Source organism: Parasteatoda tepidariorum, chromosome 9, assembly GCF_982258835.1.
Source record: "Parasteatoda tepidariorum strain Cologne lab strain chromosome 9, Ptep-v5.0, whole genome shotgun sequence".
Taxonomy (NCBI): domain Eukaryota; kingdom Metazoa; phylum Arthropoda; class Arachnida; order Araneae; family Theridiidae; genus Parasteatoda; species Parasteatoda tepidariorum.
Window position 1 is genome coordinate 31,061,347 of NC_141763.1, and position 16,911 is coordinate 31,078,257.

The following is a 16,911-nucleotide window of genomic DNA, read 5'->3' on the forward strand; positions in this document are numbered from 1 at the left end:
GTTATCAGCACTGAAGGTGTTGGAGACCTGTATATCGTCAAAGGAACAATGGACCAGCATCAATATAAACAAGTTTTGCAGAGGCATTTGATACCTCAATTACGTACGTGGTTTCCAAACGATGAAGATGTCACTTTTATGCAGGACTCTGCCCCTTGTCACAAAGCAAAGAGTGTTATGAAGTACCTGGACAATAAAAAAAATTAATGTCCTTCCTTGGCCAGGAAATTCTCCAGATCTGAACCCTATAGAGAGTTTGTGGGAAATAATGAAGCGAAAAGTAGCTGAAGAAGTTATAACAAATAGAGATACTACACTAATATCAAGGTTGAAAGAAACCTGGAATAGCCCAGATATTATTGCAAAAGCTTGTATTGAAAGTATGCCATGCCGCGAAGAATAAACCCAGTTATATAAGCAAAAGGACATGTTACAAAATATGAAGGTTTTTTATGTTTTAAATAAAAAAAAGTAATTAATCCGAATGAGAAAGTTGCAAAAAAATAATACCAAATAATTTTCGAATTCACAACAATAAATAGTGAAAATTTAGATGTTTATAAATAAAACCAATTATTTATACTTTCGAGTATAAATATAAACATTTTATTATATATGTAATTTATTATATAATTTGAATAAACAATTCAAATTTATTATAAAATTTTGATATCGATTTCATTCAATCCAATTGAAATCTCATTTTAACCAAAAATACTGCCACAAGTCACTTTTCACTATAAATGACAAAATTTTTTCAAAATCTCATATCTCGGTCAAGAAAAAAAATCGTAAAGTCATTTACTTTAGCGCGTTTTAAAATTTACGACTTGTACTTTAATGTGTAAATAATAATATTTATGCAAAACATTTTGTCACAAAGTAACAACTTGTCAGACTTGACATTTTTTTTCAAAAAAAAATGCTTTGTTTAAATGTGCAAATTTTTGCAAAACATTGAGATAAATTAAATTAGTAATTTTTAAGAGAAAGTAGAAGACCTGAACATGATATCCTGAAATGTTTATGAAAATTGATTCATTTTTGAAAAAGTTATGACACTTTGAAAAATGACAATTGTTTAGAAATTTTAAGTGTCCCTAATAATTTGGCAGGGTACTGTATATATTGTTCATAATAATTATAAATATATTGTTCATAATAATATATATATTGCTCATAAGAAAAATAGTATATTAAATTTTTCATGTATCGAAGGGATTTTTAAGTTCCACTAGTATTATTTCCATATAAAATTGAAACTGAAAATAATATCCCACTGGGACTGATCTGTCCGTATGATATAAATTTTCACTCATCATAATTAGCAGTACTAGATCATTTGAAATTAAACATAACTTTTATTTAATTTAATATTTTGTTGGAGCACGCCATTTTACGATTAAACTTTCTCCTTCAATTCTGAGTTTTTTTTTTTTTTTTTATCTTGAAAGACTTTATCTAGATTTTAATTTTTTTTTTTACATTGATCCATTAACATTTATTTACGTGATTTTCTTTTTTAACTTAGTTATAGTTGCATGTTTTTAATATGTACGTTTTTTATTATTTTTACTGGAGAAGATGAGGCTTGACAGCTGAGCTTAACGGATGAAGAAATTAAAATTGTGTGGACTGAAATTCCATGCATCAGATCGTAACACATTTAAATACAAAATAAACAATTGTGAGTATAAAAATATTGCAATTGCAAATAACAATTTTTTTTAATTAATTTCACTATGAAAGTAGCTTACATTTTAGTTTTCTAATTTAAATTTAGAAATAAAAAATATGAGCAAAAGTATTTTATTACTCTTTGTTGCTCTATTAACATTTCTGTCCCAAATAAAAATGTTATGAAAAAATTAGAAAATTATATCGTAAGAAATGCGTAAAATAGCCATTTCAATGGAGCAAAAAAGTTTCACACGTTTTGATTTTATTAACTTGGTAAATAACAGATTAAATTGATGCTTAATATACTTTCCGTAAAACTTTTCTTAGAACTATACATTAATTCTAACGTATCATCGCAAATGTCTTGGTCTTACATTATTGACAGCACAAAATCCCAGAAAAACCAAATTATATGATTTTGTTTTCCGACATGAAATAATGATTTTATTTATCTATGAAATATTTCTATAATTTTGTATCCCTAATTTAAAGGTAAAATTTATTTCTCTTACATTGCTATCATTACGCTTCTGATTTAGATTATTGTAACAAATTAAAGGCGTTACAGGGTCGACGTGGTGGTGTTTCATTTATAATGACGTAATCTTAAAATGTTACCTAATATTTCATGACACGTATAATTAAATCAGTATCAAAACTTATTTACATTTCACAAACATTATCCTGTTAAGAGTATATCATATTATTATAAATTAGAGCTGAGCTAAAAATGGTGATTACTAGAATACTTAACACAAATATTACATGTAAAGTGAAATTAACTGTAGTTGATGTTGTTGCTAATTCCCAGACCAGATCAATAAATCCGTTGACATTTAGGAAGTCCGAAACTAAAAGGGGAGAGGAATGAATGTCATTTCAGTCCAGACCTAAACAGTTCAAGATATGCTCAGATGATGCCTAGTTTTTTGGCATTCAGGGCAAAGAGGAAAGATCTTTTGATTAGCAGAAAATGTGAGACTTTTCAGGTGACCACTGGCTAGTCGGGATGCGTATTTACTAAGACTCAATGATACAGAGCACTTGGCGCGATAAAGAACATCTAAGCATTTTTGGTGCGAAAAAGAAACCTGCGCATGCGCTGTAAGGAAAAGGCATATAGAGCAATCCTTTGCGTTTGTGTTAGTTCCGTTGTTGACACTTTTAGTCGCTCGCTATTTTAGTTTGACAGTTTGTGACATTTAACCTGGTTCAACCTTAGTAGTTTATTAATCTCAGGTATGACAGATGAAAATTCAAAACAAATGCCCTTTTCAGGGCAAAACCCTGATGAAGAAGTTAATTTCTTCAAGGATACTCTATTTCCTGAAATCAGAAAACAGTACAGCGATGCAGAGATTGACTGTGAAAAATCAGATTTGAATAAAATTAATCTGAGACTGTCACTGGTAGATGCAGATGATGCAGAAAAACTAAAAAACAATGTATCTAAAATCACAAATTCGAATTGGATCATCTATAGGACGCAAGGAAATTTTCAAAGGTAGTGTAATGAAATTTGTATTTTTACTGATTTGTTTTTCTTCTGATAAATCGTTATATTTTTTACCAGAAAGTCAGAATGGTTGTTGCTTGACCGCCAAACTTTGATAACTCGTCAAAACAATACCAACAACTTCTGTGAGGCAACAATTAGAATTTTAAAAGATGTTGTGTTGTGCCGCACAAAGGCATATAATATTGTCGCCCTCACAGACTTCTGCATTTCTGTGTGGAATTCATATCTCAAACAAAAATTGATGGCTTTTGCTTACTCCAGGCGAGGTGAAGTTGTACTATTGTACAACAATTTAAATAAAAAAACACAAAGCTTATCAGAGGAAAATCTAAAAGAAGAAAGTGAGCACTTGTATACAGTAAAGTCGGCTGACGGAAAAAACATTTACACCGTTAATGTTGAACATGGTGTTTGTACTTGCGAAGCAGGAGCTTCCGGTGCTTTCTGCAAGCATCAGTTCTTTGTAATGAAAACTAAAGGTATGTCATTACCTAATGCACCACCAATTAGTGCTAATGACAGATACAGATTAGCTAAACTGGCTTTAGGTGCAAAGTCTCCTGATCCTAGTTTTTTTTAAGGATTCAACGAAACTATAGAAGGCATTAATATTATTGATAATGAAATGCATGAGGTAATTCAATCACCGGAAGAAGTAAATAAGGAAAATACTGATTCTCCTGGTGTCCAAAACGTCTCCTGTGAGGAAAAAAAATAATGAAGTTTTGAAAGAGTTGGAACGATTGGCGGACATGATGTCAACAAACAATAATGAAAATGCTGCTACTGCTGCTCTTAGTATCTTGAAAAGAATAAAAAAGCCTGATGATTTTCAGACTCTCTGTGTTTTGCCAAATTTGAGGGCAAAAAGATTGAAAAAAATCGGTGTTCAGTCTACATCAATATCTAGACGCAGGCTTGGGTTGACAAAATCAAAAAAACGTGTACCCTCAGGACGACCCTCTAGAATTCTGAAAAGGGGCATTTAAAGAAAAAGATGTTTGCAAGATAGCATTGTTAAAAATCAGCCAAATGCTAAATCGCATGGCTTATTTCATTAATTTTCCTTTCTAAATATTTGATTCAAAAATTATTTAGCGACTATGTAATAATCAAAATTTCTTAAATTTTCATTTTGTCTATTTTTAAAATAAACTAATGCAATGATTTGTAATTTCATCTAATTTTTGAAACATTTTCATACATTGATTACTTTTTTTATCAATAGAGGGCGGCACCAAAATAATTTAAATTTTCAAATATTTTTCTATTATATTCTAAAAATTTGTATTTGTTTGAAGTTGTTATTTTAAATTTAACTAATTCTTTTTGTATGATTTTTGAGGGGTAACTTTACAACTAAGCCTATTTTATTGTTTATCAAGTGTAAATATTTTAAACATTTCTTTTTAATTATAAGTCATCAATATTAAAACCAGATGGAATAAAATGATCTTTTAACATAAACTCTTGTATTTGTTTATTTTGAAATGTAAACATTACTTTACAATACCTTGTGCAATTAATTTCAATAACTTCACTTGAATTCATTTGTAATATATATATATATATATATATATATATATATATAAGATATTCATATAAATTATGAATTATTAAAAATCTTATAAAATAGTGATGCTTACTTTTATTATTATAGCTTGATTTGGAAAAGGATTAAAAATTTTGCACTTCCTAATTGTTAGAAATAAACAAACAAGCAAAAAAGCTGGGAACTATTAATTAATTCAAAAACTAAAAAGAAGAATTTAAAATTTGGCATTTCTTAAATATTAGAAATAAGCTAAACAAAACTTTCAAGACTTGTGACTACTAACAAACTCTTAAGTCAAGAATTACTGCTATTTTGTCAAGTTAAAAACTTTTATTCAGTTGAAAAAGCACATTAAACAAAACTTAATTACAAACAAAATTACATGTTCAGTAGTCGGGGTCACTGTGCCGAAGCATACGATGGCATAATTTTGAGCATTTTTCATTGCCCAGTCGATTTCTGAGTTTAGTATGGATGAGTCCAAAATTAGAGAAGATTCTTTCAATGAAAGTAGAACTGGATGGACAAGACATGCAAATTTTTACCAGAGTAAATGGTCAATTAAATTTACCTAGAACATTTTAAATTATGAGAAGTTATAATTTTTCACTCAGGAAAATTTTTAATTTAAAAAGATAAAAGCTTAGATATCTGCTCTTGCTTTAAAATTAAAATAAAATTGGTAATAAATACATATAATCTTTAAAAATACAAAGTGTTTTTTTTTAGCTCATATTTCAACCATCATGCACAATTCAAAAGTTAGACCATGCAACAAATTCAACTATAAGAATGTAAAACATAAACCCATTTTTTTTCTTCAAAAGTACCGATAGTATATCATATATCCAATTTCTTATAATAACGTCTATTAGAGTAACAATTTTTTAAAAATAAGAATAGTGTTTATCATTAATCAGCAGTTTGAATTGAATTGAATTGAATGTCCACAAAGTCCACAGAAGGACATGCTGCGCCAAACAAACGGTTTTAAAATAAAATCCTAGGTAGATGTATACTACAAGTTTTTCCCATCAAAATCACACGGCATTTATAAAACTGAATACAACGAAACCAACGCATTCAAGAGTAAGTAAAACAAGATAAAATTTAAATGTAGTTAAGTATCATAAAACAGTTGCATTCAAAGCTGAATAAAGACACATAAAATTGTAAATAGGATAAAAACAGTTATATACAGTATAAGAGACCAATTGCGCGTAGAAACGCAAAAATGTTAGGATGATGGCAGTCACCTAACAAATCCTGCAGTGTTAAAATAGAACTACCAAAAAAGGTTAAACGATGACGGTTAAAACATGTGCAATAAATTAAAATGTGATGGATTGTGAGTAAAACGTTGCAAGTATTGCAGTGAGGAGAGGGTTCATCAAACAGCAAGTGAAGGTGGGTCAATCGAGTGTGGCCAATTCGAAGACGAGTAAGTTTGACGTCTGCCCTACGATTACGTAGCACAGGCAATGGATCTAAATCAATTTTTATAGCGCGCAATTTATTATTAATTTGGAGATCCCACTGCTGCAACCATAGAGACTTTGTAAGCTGTCGTACGTGTGTTTTTATATCTTGGTATGGTATAGACAGAGAGAAAGGGTTTGTAGCAGATCGTGCGGCAACATCGGCCAAGTCATTGCCCGGAATTCCGACATGACTTGGGACCCAACAAAATAAAATATCAAACCCATTTTTATGATAAGAATTTAACAGATGATGTATAAAATTTAAAATTGGGTGAGTCGATTCTTCGAAATGTCCCAATTGGCGCAACACGCTTAAACTATCTGAATAAATGCAATATTTTCGAGTAGGCAGTGATGAGATCAATCGCAGAGCTAAAAGAATAGCTACAGCTTCGGCAGTGAAAATTGAACAAATATCTGGGATTTTAAAATTGTACGTGGCATCAGCAATGACGACGCCACAACCGACATGTCCTGGAGATTTTGAGCCATCTGTAAATACAGGGGCGTATTGAGAAAACTGATGACGATGGGAAGTGAAAAGTTGCTGAAATATAATAGGAGACACTTCAGCAGTTTGAATATTTGTATAAAATATATTCAATTTACTACAACAGTGTAAGCACTAGAAACACAGTGGCGATCTCAGAAATGCTATATTATAAATATCTCCATACAGATTTTTAAAATTAAAACATCTATGCTTTTTTTTTCAAGTAATCAAACACTTTAATCTCATCTTATTAAAAAAATTCGTTCTGAGCTGAAGTATTATAATTCTCTCAAATCGTTTTGTTACAGCTCGATACTAAAGTATTGTTATGCTAATCACAATTCGGCGATTTCATTTCGAAAGATGATAAAAAATTTATAAACTGCTGTTGAAATATTGTACACATTTTCACGATTTCTTAACCTTAAATTGAAATGTAAACACAACAACGCATTCTGTACGGGGTTACAACAATCGAAAGAGGATGTGTGGGTTTACCACAAATCTGGCGACAATCCCTAATATCTGTGCGAAGAAAATTCGCGTCATGCCAAGTGCTCTGTATCATTGAGTCTTTGTAAATACGCAGTCGGCGTAAGCAAGTATTGGTCTACCTGTCACCAGGAAGAGATAGAGAGAGTCCTGGTCTTTTTGCTTTATACCAGTAGTGAATAGGAGGAAGCAGCCAATTTTGCTTGTTCTGGGCCTTTTGCCTTGCGAAAAGTAACTGTTTAATATACCTAATCATTTCGGTCTTCGAAATTATGGCTACACTCGCTAAATTAGTTATGATAATAAATCTTAATTTTTAAACATTTCATAAAGTGATCATTAAGCAAAATGATTGTGTACAAATATAGATCTTAATAGAATTATTAGAGAAATATATAAACGTGGTAAGTGGGGACAACGAGTAGCAAACGGAATTATTTTAAGTATATACAGTTTAACGGCAGTGAACAGAGGAGTTTACCCCTCAGTAGTAAATACAATATTTAGAAACCATTTTGTCTAAAATGCATCGAATCTATTGATATTTACCTTAGCAACTCATATTTTACTAAAATTTAAATTCGTGAATTTTTTAGTCTCTAATATAAAAAACTGCATTTATTCAAATACATACAAAACTAGCACTGAATTCTAGAGCATTCATTAAGAAACATTATCGTATAGTCGCCATTAAAAATCAAATACTACGGACATCCATTTTATTTCAATGTTGCTTAGTTGCACAATTAAAAATATGAATATATATATAACAAATATTCAAATATAAAAAACATTAAAAATAAATAAATAATAAAATAAAATATATTCAAAACAATTTTATTTAGAATTAACTATCATGCACTTCCTTTCTTCGATTAGTACTTCAATTTTCACATTTTTAGATAGATTTCAATATATCTCAAAAATATATCAAGCAGCGAAATGTTTATAGTAGTGTAGGACAAAGGTAGAAAAAAGACAATATAACATTTAACAAAACAAGGTATAACTATTATCAAGCATCAAAAACTGAGAGCTGTCTATATGCAGCATTGTAAGAAGAAAAAAAAAGACATTTTTTATTTATGGTAATGACAATTTAAAGTTGATAAGCACTCGTATACGATAACAAACTTGAAAAAATATAAAATATTAAATCAATTTTTCGGAATTTACAGAGCTCTTCAATCAATCTTATATAAGATCCTTTCTGACAGCTACAAAATATATTATTTGAAAAATACCCTCTCAGCGTTATATCAGATTTTCCTATCGATTATTTTACTTTTTAATAGTATTTTTAAACTTATTCATAAAAATGTTTGCTAAGAAAATAATAAATAAATATATAATACTGTTTCCTCGCTATATGGCCCTTACTATTATCTTACTCAATGTGTTGAGGGAGTTCACAATAATTTATTTTATAAGAAATAATACCATCAAAAGTATATGTAGCAAACTTTCATGGTGCAAAATTTAAAATCGAGTATAATCGCACTATGAACAACAAATATTAAAGCATAGAAATCTTAAAATTTGATTTATGACAAATAATTATTCTGGTTTTGGTGAAACCACGGTTCCACATTCAGATAAACTTCAATCTGTTTCAGGACAAAAAAATTTTACAGCAAAATAACTGCATTTTAAATATTAAAATTGCATTTAGTTTTGTTTTTATTTTTACAATAATGACAAAACCGTAAGTGGTGTTTTATGCCCACAGACTTGCCATGTTTAGAAGATTCTTTTTCTGCACAGCTGTCTTCTTTAGCAGGTGAACGACACTGATTCGTTTTCGGCGGAAAGGACTTCGAATCTCAGACCTTCGTCTCCTCCTTCTTCATCAACCAGTTCATCTAAAAGAACTCTTTTTCTACACTCTTTAACCTCTACTTCCTCCCAGGTGTAACCGAGACTACGAAACACAGACACCTAATTTTTCTTCAGAAGTGAGATTGTTTATGGATGGGTGGTCTAATGTAAACAATAACAAGCGTCCTTAAACCGGAAGAAATTTAGAAAATTTCCGGTGTATCCCTCCGCTTATGTTATGACTACGAGGCGATGTGTGAACAAGCCTAATATTCTATGCAGTTTTGTTATTGTAATTTGGGTTCAAATCTAAACATAATTGTACCATTCATAAGAGCTTTCAGAAATGTATTGATTCTCAGAGGTCGTAAGGCCAAAAATTTTTTTGGAAAGTTAATATCTCATTGTGAATAATTCTTAAGGTTTGCCATGTTTTGTATTTTATCCCTTATTTGGCTACATTTGAATGAAATGTCGCCAAAAATATCTTTAAAAATATAGTATTTTTAAGATAGCCTAATTAGAAAATATTCTAATGATTATAATATTAATAAGATAATGCTGAAGTTTAAAGGCTGAAAGAAAGAACTCTGTACATGTTAAATGTCACATAGTAAAAAAAAAAAATATGATGGCAAATGTGCAGGAGGAATTTTTTGAAATTACTCTTGAAAATTGGACTAACTTTCAATAATACATAAAAGTTAAAAGAATCCACGCTGATGCTTTCCAAAAAGGACAATATCTAATAGTAAAATCAAGGTAGTTCAAGTTGACTTTTCAATGGCATATTCTTGTGAATATCAAAAAAAAGTTCAATCAGTATTTTGCTATCAAGCATCTGTTTGACTATTCACAGCAGCGGTTTCGTTAGACGATACTTGTTCTTCATTCGCGGTATTCTCTGATAGAAAAGACAAAGGTAAAAAAAAAAAGTGTCTGCACTTTTATTTTAAAACTAATTGAGAAGCTGTTTCAGAATGCTTTTACTTCAGAAAATGAATTAACAGAAATCCTCTATAGTGATGAACCTTGATTTAATTCAGAATTTAAAAATAAATATATGGTTGAATTATTTCATCTTTTGTCAATCAAAATATAAAAAATTCATTTGGAAATATTTTACCATATCACATGGCAGAAGTGTTTTGTATGGGATAGATGTGCAGTGCAAAACTTTTAGTGCGAAGCAAAAGGCAAAATCAATTTACCTCAGTTTTTATACAAAAAAGTTAAGTTGTTCTACAGTGTTTGCAAAGCTAACCAATCAACTCCTGCCTAATACGACAGTATTACATATTAGCCCCTTTAAGAAAATTTGCCATAAAGAAGCCTATGGTAATCTATGGCAACCATAAAAATTTGTATAGCAAGATACCATACGCCTATGGTTACCATAGAGATTTGTATGGCACTACCCCATAAGCCTATGGTTAACATAGAAATTTATATGGCAAGATACCATAGGCAGTATACGCATTATTGCCATCTGTATTGCGCAATTGTGCTTTGTAATTGTGGTGCAGTTATGAATTTTGTAATGGTTTACTTATGTGCCGCGTATTGTGCGAGCTAGACTGTCGTCCAGACGTGGACTATACGGTTAAGGGTTTTGCAAACCTAGGTACGTGTCCACGTCTGGAAGAAAAGAAAAAGTACACCATAGGGAAAAGCTGATCTAGCCTATGGAGTCCTCAAAAACATCTTCTAAAAGAAAGAAATATCCATTTTTTCACCCCGAAGTTAATTAAATTCAACATGTAATCCCATAAGGCATTCCTGGTGAGTCTTTTCCGGCCACCGGGAGGCCAATTTCCCCATTTTTGAGTGTTTGAAATCTGATGTTCCATTGATCTAGGCTTAGAGTATCAGACCGCAATATTAACGTGTCATCCACTACAAGTGGAATTTTTCGCAAACTTTGGCTACTTATTTTAATATTTTTTTCATCTCATTCTTGGTCAAAAACATTTTATTGCAAACGCCTATGCGATTATCTATCTGAATTTATCAAGTTTTTAATTTCCGGCGGTCTGGTACTTTTATTATCTGTATCTTTTCAAAATATGTCGCGATTGGGTATAGGTTTTCGCTATGTTAAATTTTTCCATTTGGTAAGGCTGACTTTGTACACTTTAATTAATTAATATCTTGCTGTTTATATTTTTATCTAAAATTTTTATATTTCTTTCTCCCAACTGTTTCTGATTAAACGACATCTTTCTTTTTATTTTATCCCCTCCCTCTGATTTTATATAAATTTTTAAAGTCACATCACTTTTCCATTATTAATGGTGTTCTATTCCCCTTAGCAATTTGTAAACAATCTTCATGATGAAAAACACAGTTAAGTGCTTATCATCAAGCCAGATCCATCATTTCTTTAATAATTGAAATTTTTTAATTCTTTTACCTTGTTCGATGACAATTTCATTTTATTGCAGTCATATATCAATATCAAAGTCAGTGTTTGCATTCTCATTAGTTTTTGATTTTAATTCCACTTAGGTTCTTGCAATGCTTTTTTTACATTATCTTACATATGTTAGGGCTTTATATTTTTATTTTGTGTTTAACTTTTGCTTGCCATTAAATTGTTTTTATCATGTCTCTGTGTTTTACTATCTTACAACTAATATGTCCTAAGTATCCACATATATATGTACAAGGTTCTGTTACATATTTATACATAGCTTAGGGTCATCACTTAACTAGATTTGCTGGATTACTGGTTGACAATTGTTTTGCTTCAATATCATCAACGGGACAGTCCCTGGCGAAATCGTCTGCTGCTGTTACCAAAATTGCTTTTAACAATTTAATCTTTCCTTAAGTTTACAACTTTTTCGTCATAGCTAATCCCTATACCCAATTAATTTTTATTTACTATCCCTGACCAAGTGTCAATTTGTCAATAGCAATAATTAATTTTACCAATTTTAATATGTCTTAAACATGTTTTGTATTTACCAATGTTTCTATATTGCGTTCTCTTTTCTAACTGTGCTTAACACAACTCAACATAAATTTTTGAGTTTTATATTCCTCACTAGGAGAGCTCAAGATGGCGGATGACGTGCTTGACGCGTTTTATTTGTCTCTTGAAAATCAGTACAATATTATAAACAAAGCCTTACTTTCAAAGTGCAACATGAGTACAGAATTAAGAGAGCATGCCAGGACAGCAATGGGTGAGCTAAATACTCTCATTATTAAGACTTTTGAACGTTTACAGTCTTTTAATTATCGCAAAGTATGTGAAGAAAGTGTAAAGGCTATTTCTGTGATACCCACGTACGCGGAAGTAGTGTCGCCATCTAGGAATGAAAATAATAACTATACGGCTTACAGCAAAACAACAAACAACAATCTCGTAGTTAGTGCCGCTTCTGATTTGGAAAAATTTTCTTCCAATGACATTAAAAAACTACTTATGGAAAAAGTTAATCCTAGAGAAATTCAACTGGGCGTGAAAAGCATCAAAGCTATCTCTAATAATAGAGTCTTAGTACAGTGTTGTTCTTCTAAGGATAAATTAACTTTACAAGAGAAGTTAAAGAATAGTCCGGAACTGGTATCCACTGATCCAAAGCTTAGAAATCCAACCTTATTAGTTAAAAATGTTCCAAATGATATTAAAGATGCTGAAATATTAAATGTTATTTCCGAGCAAAACCCTGATATATTGGATAACAATGAAAAAAATAGTATTAGAGTTCGATTTACTCTTAAAAAGTTCCAAAAGACTCGACATATTGTTGTGGAAGTGAATCCTTCATTGCATAAGAAAAGCGTATCTGTTGGATATTTTCACTGTGATTGGTCCATTTGCAGAGTAGAGAACTTTATTGTAATTAATAGATGCTATAAATGCCTTGGTTACAACCACAGGGGAATAGAATGTAGAAACTCACTCGCATGTTTTAAATGTTCTAAGGAACATAAAAGTGAAAATTGTCCAAATGATGATAGACGTACGTGTGTCAATTGAGTTAGATTCAATAGTAATATTAATGATGCTAACAAAAAAGTTGATGTTAGACACAAGCCTTTTGATGAAAAGTGCCCATCACATATTTTTATGAAGAATAAAATTATCTCGCAAACCTGCTATGTCTAATACGACTTCATTTTCCCTTAAAATTATTCAACTAAATCTACATCGTTCTAAAAAGGCAACCCAACAGCTTGTGCTGAATATGGAAAGTTCTGACGCCGATGTCGCAATTGTACAGGAACCCTATTACTATAATTCTTTTTTACCAATTTTTCCTTCTTCCTACCGGATTTTCTTTGATACCAATAGTGACACCATCAAAGCTGCTATTATTATTCGGAATAAGCAAGTATCTATCTTTTTAGATTTAAAGAATCTTAGCTACAATATGGTTCTTCTTCATGCTTCTTACCTTAAGTCCGAGTTTATTTTGCTTTCATACTATTTTGAACCCAGTAAAAATATTGAAGATGATCTTAGCAAAATTAATGATGCTCTTTCTACTAAAAACTGCAGTAAATTAATTTGGGCTATGGATGCCAATAGTAAATTTGAAATATGGTTCAGTCCTTTTTCGGATTCGCGCGGTGCTAAGCTCTGTGATTTTTTTAGCATGTATCATCTTTTCGTGATTAACGAAGATTGCGGCCCCACTTTTTGCGGTTCCCAGGGTTCCAGCTATATTGATGTTACTGTTGTGGGAACTGATCTTCTTGGTGATGTTTCTAGTTGGAGTATTCCAGACTATGAATCTTTGTCGGATCATCTTACTATTGAATTTGATATTGCTCTTTCTCCTCATATTTCTTCGTCAATTTATCAACCAATTCGCTTTAATGTTAACAAAGAAAAGTGGGACCGTTTCTACTTTTTCTGCAAGGATAAAATTGACAATCTTACTAACCTCTTAGATTCCTGTACGGATCGTAATTCTCTTTACACTATCACTGATGACTTAGGTTCTGTTATCTACCAAGCTTCTAAGCTTTCAATGCCTATTAAGAAACACGGAGCTCATAAAGTGCCCTGGTGGACCACAGAAATTAACTGTATGAGGAAACAAGTTAATGCAGCAAGGCGAAGATTTCAAAGAACTCATAACTCTTCTATAAGAGAGCTCTACAGACAAAAATATCCACAACTCAAAAAAATTTACGGTAATAAACTTCTGGACGCAAAACTTTCTTCTTGGAAAGAATTTCTAAATACGATTAATGTACATAATGTTTGGAAACAAATTTATACTTATGGTATAAAGCGAAATTTCACCAAAAGAATTGAAGTTACTGGCATTCGACTGCCTTGTGGTGCAGTTACTACATCATTAAAGGAAACAATGAATGAGGTCATGAATAAATGCTTCCCATCAGACTCCTTGAGGGTTGATGACCCGTTCCATACTGCCTTGCGTAACGAAATGAGCTTTCCCCTCAACACAGATCTTGAGCCACCATTTACAGAGGCAGAAATTGATACAATTGTCAAGAACCTTAAGCTTAATAAAGCCCCAGGTCCTGATTGTATTCCTAATGAAACAGTTAAATATATACACAATATGTTTCCAAACTTACTTCCTAAACTTTTTAATGCCTGTTTGAGGCTTAGTTGCTTTCCACCTAATTGGAAGAGGGCTGATGTCATTCTAATTCCCAAAAATATTGATTCATGTACACCTCATTTAGATAACATTAGATGCATCAGTCTCTTACCAACTTTTGGTAAATGTCTAGAAAAACTTTTAGCCAATAGACTAACTTGGTTCTTGCACAGCAATAAACTTTTAAACGAATCTCAGTTTGGTTTTACTCCTCAAAAGAGTTGTGAAGATGCACTTTTACTATTAAAAGACCTTGTAGGCCTGGGTAAGAAGAAGAATCTCCATACATTGCTTATCTTTTTAGATATACGTGGAGCCTTTGATTTCGCCTGGTGGCCTGGCATAATTAAGTTGCTTAGAAAATATAATGTGCCACGCAACATTTTCAATACCATTAAAGACTTTTTGTGTGAGAGATCTGCCACTCTTAACACTTGATCACCGTACCATCCTTCGCTCTCTTGAAAGAGGCTGCCCTCAAGGTTCAGACCTTGGACCCCTGCTCAGGAACATTATTCTTAATGAACTTTTAAATATACTTTCAAACATCAAGGCTGTAAAACAATTGCTTTTGCTGAAGACCTTTTAATCTGCTTGCAAGGCAAATGTTAGGACACTATTTTTTTACTTGCGCAAACCATCCTAGACATTATTGTTAAATGGTCCAAAGAACAAAAACTAGATTTCAATTCGAATAAGTCCAAAATCATGGTTATCAAAAAGAAAAATAAAGACTACTCGAATCTGATAATAACCTTCTGGATTTTGTTAGTGAAATTAAATATTTGGGACTTATTCTTGATGATAATTTGAATTGGAAAAAACATATTGCTTACTTATCAAAAAAATGCGAAAATATTCTTCAAGGATTAAATCGGGTCTCATGCAATACTTTTGGTTTAAAGTTCAATGTTATGAGTTTAATTTACAAACAGGGAATTGTTCCTTTCATTTGCTACGCATCTAGAGTATGGGGTAATGCCCTACTTAAAAAAGTTAATGTACGTAATCTGCGTAGAGTTCAGAGAAGAATTCTTCTTAGAATTGTGCGGGGATACAGGACTATTAGTTACGATGCTTGTTTCGTCTTATCAGGTTTTCCTCCCATTTATATTTATATCTTACAGGACATGGATTATAAAAACAATATCAGCAACATCTCATTAAGTTCTAATTTCTCATTAACTAATGTTCCACATCCAGGTAATCGAAAACCTATTGATACCATTAAATTCTGCAATAGTTTTGAAAGTGACTTTCCGATCGTTTGCTATACAAATGGAAGTAAATTAAATAACAGAGTTGACCTGGCTTTTGTGATCTTTTATAATAATATTGAAATGGAGAACCACCTGATTAGAATTCCTGATGACTGCAGTGTTTTCCAAGCTGAGCTTTTGTGTCTTTACCACTCTATTAAATGGATCTCAAACAACTCATCTCTTTCATCAAAATTCCTCATCTGTTCAGATTCCCTTTCATCCCTTTTTGCACTTAAATGTATTACTTCATTTAACAGAATTATTGCAAATTCGCAGATTATTTTAAATGAACTCCAATCCGAGGGTAAACCTGTGCTCTTTTCACATGTCCGAGGTCACTCCGGTGTTCTGGGTAATGAAAGAGCTGACTTTCTGGCGAAACAAGCGACTAATCTTGATTCCATTTGTGATATAAGTCCCCCAAAATCTTTTTTTAGACTTTCAGCCAGACATAAAGTTCAAACTGTGTGGAATGAACAATATCAAGCTTCTACAAATGCTTCACTGACTAAACTCTTCTTTCCATCTGTTAATCAAAGACTCAATAATCAACATTTTTTCTGCAACTTTCATGTGACGCAATTTCTCACTGGACAAGGCAACTTCAAGGCATATTTGAAAAGATTTGGCTTAAGTTCCAGTGATCTGTGAGATTGCAATATTGGAGGAACACAAGACGTTGAGCATTTTATTGTAAAATGCTCACATTTTGAGAAAAATAGAAAAAACTTAATAATTGCCTTAAAGTCGCTCAATATTAACTATCCCCCTCCTCTTCGCACTTTTGTGGGAAACAAAACCGTCTTCAAACTTTTCTGCAAATTCATTGATTCAGTTTTTAATGCAATCTTATAAATCAGTTTGTTTTATGTACTATTTTTATTTTTCCTTTTCTCATCCTTTTTGCAAATGTTTTTTTTTTACTTTTATTATTATTTTTTTTTTCTCCCTAATTTTTCATGCCCTTTTAGTATGTATATCTGTTTAAATATCCTACATTGTTTGATACCATACTTA

At 31.5% G+C, this 16,911-nt stretch overlaps 3 protein-coding genes across 3 annotated transcripts; all 3 read left to right on the forward strand.

The window, feature by feature from the left end:
- The first annotated feature begins 268 nt into the window (after positions 1-268).
- On the forward strand, positions 269-4,525 carry LOC107446823 (uncharacterized). Its single transcript, XM_087151339.1, has 4 exons — positions 269-380; positions 2,959-3,184; positions 3,254-3,773; positions 3,859-4,525. The coding sequence occupies exons 1-4, from the start codon at positions 269-271 to the stop codon at positions 4,186-4,188; spliced, it is 1,188 nt and encodes a 395-aa protein (XP_087007465.1). The 3' UTR covers positions 4,189-4,525.
- An 8,712-nt stretch (positions 4,526-13,237) lies between these two features.
- Positions 13,238-15,070, forward strand: LOC107442850 (retrovirus-related Pol polyprotein from type-1 retrotransposable element R1). The gene has a single exon (XM_016056510.4). The coding sequence runs from the start codon at positions 13,238-13,240 to the stop codon at positions 15,068-15,070; it is 1,833 nt and encodes a 610-aa protein (XP_015911996.3).
- Positions 15,071-15,762: 692 nt separating this feature from the next.
- LOC147803482 (uncharacterized) lies at positions 15,763-16,545 on the forward strand. The gene has a single exon (XM_087151340.1). It carries the CDS (start codon positions 15,763-15,765, stop codon positions 16,543-16,545), a length of 783 nt encoding a protein of 260 aa, XP_087007466.1.
- The last annotated feature ends 366 nt before the right edge of the window (positions 16,546-16,911 follow it).